Here is an 11776-nt window from a genome sequence, read left to right on the forward strand (position 1 = left end):
TAATTAAATTATTGTTTATTTAATTTCATTTAATAATAACCGTTTGATGATAAAATGAACGATCAAGATCGGTTCACATAGTTTGTACCATATGGTTGGTTTCTATTTGAACCAGCCCCTATATATATATATATATATATATATATATATATATATATATGAACTAATATAAGTATAATTTATAATATAATATTAATAAATATTATAACTAAAATAGCATTTGTAATCAAATAAATAAAATTATATAGACATCAAACTTGCATAAATATTAAATATCAAATTTGTTGTACATTGCACCAACATCAGTTGGTGTAAAATTGTAGTGAAATTGTGTGAAAAATTGATATAAAAACGAGATTTTGGTGATAATGAGATGCCCTTTACCGAGCAACAAATCCACAACTAATTCCTTAGATAAACATGTTTGACGAAATTATATCCATAACAAAAATAATGAATTTTCAAGTATTATTATAAGATCTTTTTAAAATAATAAGATATACAAATATTAATTGTGCTATTAATTTTACTTAAATAAATATTTATTGTTGTAAAAGCAAGACAAAAATGAACTTTAAAAATTAATCGGAAATCTAAAATGAGAAATAGGGAGAGAAATATTAAAAGCGAAATCTAGATAAATATAAATAAAATAATCTTTAGCTCATAAGTAAATTGATAATACTAGATGACCCATGTTCAAATTTTTCTAGTAACAATTCTATTTAATTTTTAATGACCACACAACTAGTAATGGGCTATTTGATGCCCTTAGGTTTGGGATGCGCTGGGCTGCCCACCATAGGGCGGACCTTGCTATTCAGCCATATAAAAACAACACAATCTTTTAACAAACCGGTATAAAGAGGCAAGTATGAGGCATATTGTGTGGAGTGACCATCACATATACTCGTAACAACTTTGAAAGAGCTTATACCTCCAGCAAATTTACTTTCATTGATACTTCTAACACATTATGAAGTCCCCCTAAGATTGAGAATGGAGTAGTCCAAAGTAGCAGTGAATGAGTGCTATATATAACAATATTTCTCTTAGACATTTCATCGAACATCTTTTAGGCACTCTGTAAATTACCACTCTTACAATACATAACGACCATAGAATTCAAATTAGCAACATCCACATCAAATCGAATAGAAAAAACATGGATATTGATAATACTTCTGAGTTGTGATCGAGTTTTGTCCCGATAGAGGTTGTCCAAACAAAATAATAAAAAAATCTTACCTTCAAAGTGCATGAATGTTGAGCCTTAATCTCAAACTTAGCTCAACAACAGATGATAGAATTTCAAGCATTCAACAAATTGACTATGGATGTATCGATGAGAAGTGACTCGTAAGTGTGGACAATTTGAGTGAGGGTGGGTCTAGGCTGACCCTGGCCCCGTGTTGGCAGCACACGTTAGACACATGAACTCGAAGCTACAATCAAATTCTCATGGACATACAGTTAGAGGCCATTTAAAAAATGCTTACCTGAGTAAACGCTTACATGGTCACTTGTCTCAGTTGCTTGGGTGTACATGGTAAGGACCAAGAATTTTACCCTACAAGTAAGGATAAAGATTCTTACACAGTATTAGGGATACAAAATTTATATGATTTAAAAAAACTTATAATCATACCAAATAGGTTTGAGTATATTTCAATAAAAGGTGAGTTGAGATGTATCTGCATCTGAATTTTATCCCAAAAAATAAATAAATTGTTTTGATATGCAATGATTTTACAATCATAATTTGTTGATCTTTTAAAAAAGAATGAAAAAAAAAAAATACCAGAACACCCCTCACTTAATGGATAAAATTAACTGTCGTTAATAAGAGGGATCAAAACCAAAAATTTTGTATACCACAAGGTTCTTTTTGCAATAATTTTTTTGTAAGGACTTGATTCAAGGAAAACAACAAACCACAAGGACCAAAATTGCAATTTACTCTAACATAAACCCATATAAAAAGGCATGGAGGTTCCGATTTGAATTTATGGTTATGGAGGTTCAAATGCGGTGACTCTGTACCACCCGTAAAGCAAGTGGTCAGCCTGGGATTAATCAGCTCGCGTAACGGATTGGATATTCAGGTTAATAAAAAAAGAATGGATTATGCACGTTACAAGACTCGTATATTATAAAGAACATTCAAAATTTGGTACAAAGAAAATTCATGAGCTTCAAACTCCTTTATCTTCCTCCTGTACAAAATAGAAGCAGTTACACACAGTCGATCCATCAAATTCCCGTTTCCGCTCGATCTCGAAAGATTTCTTTCGGTTTTCAGATTCTTTTCGACCGTTTGCTGTCGGAAGTCAACGATGGTGCCACCGGAAGCTCAACCAAAACGATGAAAGATGCTCTCTCGGCTTCCCTAAGATACTGTACAGTTCCATTCATGTTCTTAACGAGCTTTTGGCTGATGTAAAGTCCAAGCCCTTCTCTCGAGGCACTGCGGTTGTGGTGAAACATATCCTGAATCAACTTCTCCGGGATCCCCGGTGCCGGATGGGTAATCCTGTCATTTCACAACCACGATTCGTGTTAACGTTCAATACTAAACAAAATAAGATTATAAACACGAGTAATACTCGGTTAGAGTTGCACAAGACCCGAACTTCTCCAGGTCTGGGCCTTCCAAGCTTGCTTTCAGTAAGCAAAAAAAGACTCGGGCTTTTTCCGGCTTGGGTCGGGCTTTGGTGTTGAACGAAGACCCATTCGGGCTTTCTACGTCGGGATTTACCCAGGACTTGAAAAAATTGCCTGATCGGGCTTTAAGGTCGGGCTTCAGTTTTTTGTGCATCTCTATACTCATCACCTGAATTCAAGATGGGCGACTTGTATCTTGGCTCCGATGTGTTCCATCCTGTGAGTTACGCGGAAAAGAACCGAAGATCCTTCGAATGCCGGAGTGAAGTTGAGAGCACTCGACAAGAAATCCGAAAGGACTTGTTGAAGCCTCAAATTGTCACCAAATACATACAACGATAACACTTGATCGGGTGCATCATACACGACCTCCACCTTCCGCTCACGGCTCAGACTCGTCACTTGATTCAAAACCACCTCCAATGACTCACCGAGTTTGAACTCGGCACATTTCATTTCCATATAACTGAAACAGATTCCCACAACATCACAAGTAGCCATGAAACATCATTCAAACACACTATTATCCCACATCAAATGCACAAAAGAATCAGGACCAATACTCCACCGGTCACGGATATGGAACACTGGTCCTAACCGGTCCAGACCAGTTTGTGTCTGTTCCTGGTCCAGTCTCGGGAATCAGGTTTACAAGACTGAAGTCTAAAGGACTAAACAATTTACAGTAAGTTGATGGGACGCTTTTGGACATCTTTACAAGTTTTTTAGGACAATTTTCAAATAAAACGTCCTATCAGTGTTTTTATATGACATCATTTGATAAAGCGTCTTATAAAGACAAAATCCTATGACGTGCATCGACACACCTCAAAAAAGATATAAAAAAAGCTAATAGGACACTTTATTTCAAAATTATAACATCCTTATATAGAAAGCACAATTGTTGGTCATGTAAAATTAAGTCATATAATGCAGTCTATTACACGTCTCACTGTCCTATAAAGCCGATTTAATTGTAGTGTATGCAATATTGATTGTGAACATAGATTAAATCAAAACAAGATTCGAATAGAAAACCGTACCATTCCTCGATGCTTTCGATATCAGCATCATTGACGATCTGCGCTAATTGTTCTCGACACAAATGGCTCTTGCGTAGAATATGTCTCTGCTCTCTGCCTAATTCCGACGATTCCATCAAATCCTCGATACATTTGATCCCGTTTAAACTACTCTTGAGTTCATGCCGCAAATAAGACACCTTCGTGAGGCTATTAAACGCAGCCTGCTCAGACATTCGTTGCACCATCATTGCGTGTTGAAGCTCGGGGCTCGTAACGTGTAAAAAACACAAAACGCCCGTAATATTTCCATCTCCATCGACCCTTTTGTTAGCGGAAAGTAACGCTTCGACATACTTACCGTTTTGGTCAAAAAACCCGAACATCATCTTATCTGCATCCAAGCCTGAAAGCACCTCATTTAGTAATATTCTAAGCCTAGTCAAAGTATCTTCGCCTTTGACCCGACAACCTAAATTACCAACGGTGAAAACTTCACCAAGAAGCATTCGGTTCTTGGCTTCTTCCCTCTTCAGACCGGTTAATTTTTGCATGGCGTCGTTCCATTCCAAGCATTTTCCATACTCGTCCATCATGAAAATTGGAGGAATAAGCGCACACGGGCTACGCACAATACTAGTGTAATCACCTTTGACCTTCGTATATTTGTCGGTGATTAACTTTTTAGCTGTTAGATCTTGTCCGACAAAGCATACCCCTACGATGGTTTCATTCAGATCACGGCTACAACAAGCGTTTGTGACCAGGGTAATGTGATCGTTTGTTTCTTGACGGTCAAAACATTTGAGGTTGATTTCAACGTTTTTCTCCTCGATGCCTGCCAATGTATTACATACATCATATATCATATTGAGATATATAATATTTATACACAGCAAATACTCACAAACACTCACTCGTTTGAACCCACCCTTGACCTCCTGAAAGGCTAGTAACCCAGATACCGCTGGTTTGGTTACATCATAAATCATATGCATGCTTAAAATTAACCAAAAGCTCACTAAAGGGTCGGTACACTCGACAAGGCCTCAAGCCGAAAGGAAAGTGGCAAATGAGATCCACTTTAGAGTGTTTGCCAAATGGCTAGATGAAGGTGTTGGAGCCACATATCAACTAGACACTAACCATCAAACCTGAATATATCTATATCTATATATATGTATGTGTATATATATATATATGTGTGTGTGTCTATATATATAGGGAAAGGTTCATTTGAAAAGTGGTAAATATTTGAGAAGTAAAGAAGTGATTCTAGCCCTTCATCTGGTCAACATTTGCGACTTTGACCATGAAGCACCGGATAATTCCTCGCATGGGCATGCGAAGATGGAGTGGCAGTTTCATAACTTTTACAAATAGGCGGCAAATGGGTTCATATGTGAACCCATGTGATTCACATATAAACTATATGTGAACCATTAATTAGTTCACATGTGAACTATTTAAATCATATATGAACCAACAGGTTCATATGTGAATTAGTTAATTAGTTCATATGTGAATCACAAGAGTTCATATGTGAATCAGTTAATTAGTTCTTATGTGAATAAAATAAAATAGTTCATATGTGAATTACACGAGTTCGCATATGAACATATAGTTCATATGTGAATCACATAGGTTCACATATGAACCCGTTTGCCACCTATTTGTAAAAGTTACAAAACTACTTCCTCTATTTTGCGCATAACCACAATTTTTGACCCGGTGAACTAATTAACGGGTCACATATGAACCAACAGGTTCATATGTGAATTAGTTAATTAGTTCATATCTGAATCACAAGGGTTCATATACGAATCAATTAAAATAATTCATACGTGAATTACACGGGTTCACAAATAGGAACATATAGTTCATATGTGAATCACATTGGTTCACATATGAACCCGTTTGCCACCTATTTGTAAAAGATACAAAACTACCCTTATCTATTTTTCGCATAGCTGCAATTTTTGACCAGTTAAATCCGATCTTGACCGTATGAAAGGCTAGGATCACTTATTTTCTTCTCAAATATTTACCACTTCTCAAAATAACCTTTGGCTATATATATATATATATATATATATATATATGAAGAAACCTCCACTCTTTGTATAAAAGGCTCCTTTAGAGAGAATTCAAAGGGGTTCCACATATCTTAACATGGTATCAGCATCAGGGTCTAGCACCACTCTGGGACTCGACACACTCATTCGCCTCCGTTCTTCGGGGCACCGTCTAGCCTCCGTTTGAAGAGGCATGTTGGAGTTGAATGTCGGCTCGAGATACAAACCATCAAACCTGTATATATGTAGAAACTTCCCCTCTTTCTATAAAGGTCTCCTTTAAAAAGAATTCAAACGGATTTCGCATATCCTAACATGGTATAGCACCACCTAGGGACTCAACACACTCTTTGCCTCCGTTTAAGGGGGGGTATGCCGTATGCTGGAGTCTCACATTGGTTTGATACATCAAACTTGTATGTGTATATATATATATATAGGGAATGGAACCTCCTTCTCATTAAGAACCGGGGAACAGCGCACGGCACGACACGTGGCATATTCATCCGGAAATGGACGTGTTATTCATCATGAATGTTTTGAACATATTCATAAAAATTGATGTAACATATTCATCATGATGAATAAACACGCCCATATTCATCATGAATGAATTATTCATGATCCTAAAGAGGGACACATGGCGAGCTGTGGGTGGTTCCTGGGTTCTCAATGAAAACGGGTTCTCAACCGAACTTCCTCTCTTTCTATATACATATGTATGTATAAATCTCCCCTCTCTCCTCATATGTTCCAACAAGCACAGATTAACAAACAAATTACTAGAAACTAAGATAAATTAACAGCAGAATTCGTTAACCGATGTGCGCAAAACGTGAAGTATATCCAGACAGGTGAAAACGAGCCAGAAACCATAGATTAGCAGACGATTACCTTCTAAAGCAGAGGAGACCATAACTTTGACTTCATCAATTGAATCATCGGTGACCATTTCTATTAACGGGACGCCAACAGCTTGCTCCAAAGGCAATCCAGTAAGCTCAGCTATTTTATCATTCCAACCACTGATATTCCCATTGCCATCGACCGCAAATATAGGGACCGAAGCCGTCTCAATAAGCCGAACCATTTCATTAGCCACAACCCGCAGCTCATCAACCCTTTGAATGCTCGTATCCACGGCTGGAACACTCACGATCTTCTTATCATTGTCACCCGTCTCTTCATCATCTTGCAAAGATCCTCTCAGTATCAACTGTAACGAATGGATGGCATCCATCTCCACATCTTCCCACGGCAAACTCCGATTCTTAACCACCTCCAAAAACGCCTTGAAAGATGATCTCGGATGCATCTTTCTTCCATCGTCTTTATCTTCCGGATCGTGTTTGGCCCCACCCCATTTCACTTCCTTCGCTGTATGGGACCGAAACCAAAAAAGAAAATCTTTTGAGGTAATCTTGACAGCAGCCATACCGCAAACTGCTCTTCCAAGAACCGAAGCATTTGGATATCCAGCATCCATGAGACTATCTGTGCTTAACCCTGTACTCCCTAAATGTTCTTCAAGAAGCCAGTTCACAATATCTCGGATTTGGGTTTCGGTTGGGGTGATTCCTAGCAACGAAAACTTGTTTTTGTAATATAACGCAGCTCCATCACACATAACAAGATCCATTACGTTAGGCGATTGTGTGAAAATTCCGATTGGTGCATCTCTCAAAAGCATATCGCAAAGAACGGTTTGGGTTTTCAAGATGTGTTTTTCTCGTAGTTGAGCGGTTAACTCAACTTCTTTGTTTATCTGAACAGCAAACACTTGAATCAAAAACTCGCAGGCGTACCTCAAAGGAAAGGGTACGAATCGAGCTGTTGAATGGTGGCAAACAACTAAACCCCATAATCGTTTACCCTTTTGTTTTTGTTGCTGATCGATCCCACTTTCAGACTCGTTATCATCATCATCGTCATCATCACCATCGTTTATTGTTACAGACATCACAAGAGATGCAATCGAGCCCATATTAGCCATGTATTGTGAGTGACATCCGTGAGGAGCCCGTAAAGCCGAGCCAGAAAGACTCAACGGCTGAGCCAAGTTCTTGGATTGGATCACTTTCACAGGTGCAGCCAAACAATCACTAATCATTCTAACTTTGTTCTTCATAAAAAGAAATCTTGAAGCTTGAGGGATATCCGTAGCAGGATAATGCAAGCCAAGATACGGTTCAAGTTCAGGCTTTCGACACTCAGCTATAACCTCACCATGTTCATCTTCATGAAATTTGTACACCATAACTCGATCATAACCGGTTAACTCACTCACTTCTCGAACCAACACATCACACATTCGAGATATATTCCCACTTTGCAAAGATTGTAATCTAGAAATCGCTTTAGCTGCAAGCTTATAAGACTTTAAAGCTCCAGCAGCTGTTACAGGGACGTCCGCAGGATTCACAGGCTCCAAATCTATGACCAAACCCACATCATTTCTATGTAAAATAGCGTAAAACGGCTTACCAGAGCTCCGGCAATGAACTAATATCGGATTCAGAAGATTCACTTCGGCAAAATTGGCTGCTTTTTGAAGAGCAGATGCACTTGAAGATCGAAAAAGCGTTCGCACATCGGTTCCGAAAGTTAAAGCTTCTTGTTGTTCAATGCTTGGAACAGCATGTGGGGATAAATCCAGCATCTCGAGGGTGTTTTCACTGTAAGCTAATACGTTCAAGGTCTGATCATCAATGGCGATCATGCAACCAAAAGGCTGGATTAGACTTCCTCTTTGCATCTTTTGAAGATAAGCTGAAACAGTCGAAGAAGGAACATTGCTAGTTGAAGTTGAAGCATTGACATCAATGGAAGTTGAGTAATCGAACTGTCTTTCAGATTCTTCGAAATCGACATGAAGTTTAGCATCAATTGGGGTTTGAGAAACAACACGAGCATCTCGTTTCAATCTTGAAGAACTGCTTCTGGAACAATGGGTTCTGCTGGTCGATTTAGATGACATTTTTTCACAGTTTTTTCCCTTCAAACCCCTCTTTAATCTAACCAATAAAGATCCTTGAATCCATGGGAATTACAAGAAATCTCCAACTTTCAACCCTAATAATTCATGAAAAGATCAAACACCCAAAAAAATCCCAAAATCCCATTTGGTATCAAAGAGTATATATATCAAAATTCAAGAGAATTTAATGGAAAAAGAAAAGGTCGGATACCCATCGAAAGATCAAGAGAAAGAACAGCTCACCCATGATTCGATTCTCTTCTAGAAAAAAGATGTACCTTTAAGAACAAAACAAGATAAGGTCAATACAGAACTATATTCTCTCTTTGGCCAAAAAATCTGCCTCCATTTATTGTTATTTCCTTACCACCTCCATAAACACCACTCAAAACCCACAATTCTCACAGGCCCATTGCTTCAATTCCAGCAGGAAATGTCAAAATTGGAAGGGGAAAAAACCCCATCAAGACAAAATTTCTAGGTTTTATAATAATAATTTGACGAATCGATAAAGTTATTTATGGAAAGAGTGATGGGACCATGAACTGACCATTGAAATTGAAATTTACAGAGGTTGGGTTGCGGATGGGATCAGGTACACGTGAATTTACGACCTACTTTATTTGTATCACATTATTTTCTTTGCCTTTTTTAGGGATTTGGTGAGATTTCTTGGTTGGGTTTAGTGGGATTTTCGAGCAATTGGTTCGATAAAATAACGAAATTGGTTTTTTTTTTTTTTTTTTTTTTTTATGTATTTTGAAGCATTCTATGTTGACTATAGGAAACTACATAAAGCAATTGTGTTGAAGATAAGAGGAATGATGGAGACTTGAGGATGGTTTTTGGACTCATGTTTTGTATTTGACTTGATTTTTATATCGGGAAAATGTATTTCGAACTCGTTTTTTAAATGTTATCAAAATGATTCGTTTTTAATTATTTACGTATAGTTATATAAAAGTTCAGTTGTGCACCTAACTTTGGTTTTGAAGTAGAGGGTAAAGGACAGCACAACGCGTGTCCATATATATATATAGAGAGAGAGAGAAGAAAAAAAGACTTGAGATTATGTGAGACCAATGGTTTTTCGTGAGACCCGTAAGACTATTTTTAAACCTTGGATTTAGATTTACAATCTGAACATTCATAATCACAAAATTGCCACAAAACTTCTCAATAATCACAAAATTGTCACAAGATTTCTCACTAATAACAAAATTGTCATCGTGCAACTTTATACCATGAGGTCATTAGCTTATGAAGTTGATCAATGAACATAAATTGGTCTTACGGGTTTCACGAAAAACTCTTGATCTCATGTGAATCCAACCTTATATATATATATATATATATATATATATATATATATATTCTCGATAAAGACTAATTTTCTTAAATTTTGGGTTTAATTTTAATAAGAAAACACAAATATGGTATTTGTCGATCATTTGGTTGTTAAATGTTTTGAGTTTGGCAGCTCCACATATGACCCATGCTTTGTCACATCCATCTATCCTACCTAACTTAAATGATACCACGCACACATATATTAATCATCCATCTATACTACTTAATTTCTCCAGATAAATACTTATCAAGTCATTTTACCTTACAAGATGAATATGACATGACCAAGAATCTTACTTCGTAAGAACGAATGTAAGTGATGGCGACAGCTTTTACCATAGTTATCACTTACTGGGTAAACTGTTGCATATGATGGCGTTTTGGTGAACTAAAATCTTACCTGATACGTAAGTGGTGGTGTTGAATTTGTTCGATAAGTGCTTACTGATAAGTGTTTGATAAACGGCTCATAAGGTCTCATTTAGTTTGTGGGAATGGAATGGATATAGAATTAAATTCCATTATAATCTCGCATTAAAGATTTCCCGAATTTGAAATCCCACGAGGATGGTTTGACTTTCACTGGATCTGGTAGGAATTGTATGTAATAATGTTTAAAATTTGTTAGAAAAACGTTTGTTTTGTAATAATCAGTTAATAAAAAATTAATTTACCTAGTTTTATAATTATTTATAACTAGTGTTTGACATCGCGCGTTGCGCGATAACGATAATTTTTTTAAAATTATTGAAGTTAGCTAAATGAATCGATGATCACATTTATATATTAAATTAATAAGAATCAATATTACCTTTGATATATGAATCTACCCACCTCATTTTGATTATCCATATATTTTATACGAGTTTTACAAAAAAAACAAATTAATCTCAAATACAATGTAAACAACCTCGAAAACACATTGTTTCGAGCCAATTAGAGTCATAACTGACGTTCGACCCTTCATGAAAGTGGTTGCAAGATACGAGCTTATTACGACTTACAGTTTGTGAGTTATACATTGGCAAAGTACGAGAGCTGCATTGTCGATAAAATCCAATTTCACAATTTCTCAACTAACTTTATGATCCCAACTTCGCGTATTCAATCAAACGGGTAATTTTCTCCCCGACTACAAGTCCCATACTACCCCCCATAAACTGAAAATCCATAACCCCAATTGCTACAGTAATACATTTTAGTTGTCTTATACTTGTTTGAACAACCTCGATTAATCTTGCCTTTCTTATTATGTTGTACTRAAAAATGATTGAAACTCGTGTTTTTGGTCATTTAGTAAATATACTATTATTATATTCAATTATTATGTAAATAGACTTATACATATTAATCATAATTTCATTTATATAAGTGAGTTTCTAAATATAATGATTATTTATATATTCGTTAATTATAAGAAATAAAGAAAGCTGAGTATAACTAAAGAAGATTAATAGTCTAATTAATTTAATGTTTGCTAATAATTACATCAATAATAAAGACAAAAATTGAGAAAAATATAAATATGAATATGAATATACATATTATTATATTCAAGTCTCATGTAAATATATATATATATATATATATATATATATATATATATATAGATGAGTGATCATATGAAAACCGCCCTCATTTGTGTAAACCGTGCAAACCACCTTTATCTGTCGATTTCATTGTTTAAT

At 36.2% G+C, this 11776-nt stretch overlaps 1 protein-coding gene across 1 annotated transcript; it reads right to left on the bottom strand.

The window, feature by feature from the left end:
* Positions 1-2108: 2108 nt before the first annotated feature.
* Positions 2109-8993, bottom strand: LOC112507965 (phytochrome C). Its single transcript, XM_025112724.1, has 4 exons — positions 6656-8993; positions 3708-4524; positions 2834-3130; positions 2109-2533 (listed from the first exon to the last, which is right to left on the bottom strand). The coding sequence occupies exons 1-4, from the start codon at positions 8736-8738 to the stop codon at positions 2299-2301; spliced, it is 3432 nt and encodes a 1143-aa protein (XP_024968492.1). The 5' UTR covers positions 8739-8993; the 3' UTR covers positions 2109-2298.
* Between the last annotated feature and the right edge of the window lie 2783 nt (positions 8994-11776).

This window comes from Cynara cardunculus, assembly GCF_001531365.2.
Source record: "Cynara cardunculus var. scolymus isolate 2C chromosome LG 2, CcrdV1, whole genome shotgun sequence".
NCBI lineage: Eukaryota > Viridiplantae > Streptophyta > Magnoliopsida > Asterales > Asteraceae > Cynara > Cynara cardunculus.

Bases quoted from the DNA above. Each gene is read 5' to 3' on its own strand.
- LOC112507965 (XM_025112724.1), bottom strand. From the start codon at position 8,738: ATGTCATCTAAATCGACCAGCAGAACCCATTGTTCCAGAAGCAGTTCT. The intron at 3,131-3,707 runs GTACGGTTTTCT...AATCTGTTTCAG, and splicing joins ATCGAAAGCATCGAGGAATG to TTATATGGAAATGAAATGTG. The intron at 2,534-2,833 runs GTGATGAGTATA...GTGAAATGACAG, and splicing joins GTCGCCCATCTTGAATTCAG to GATTACCCATCCGGCACCGG.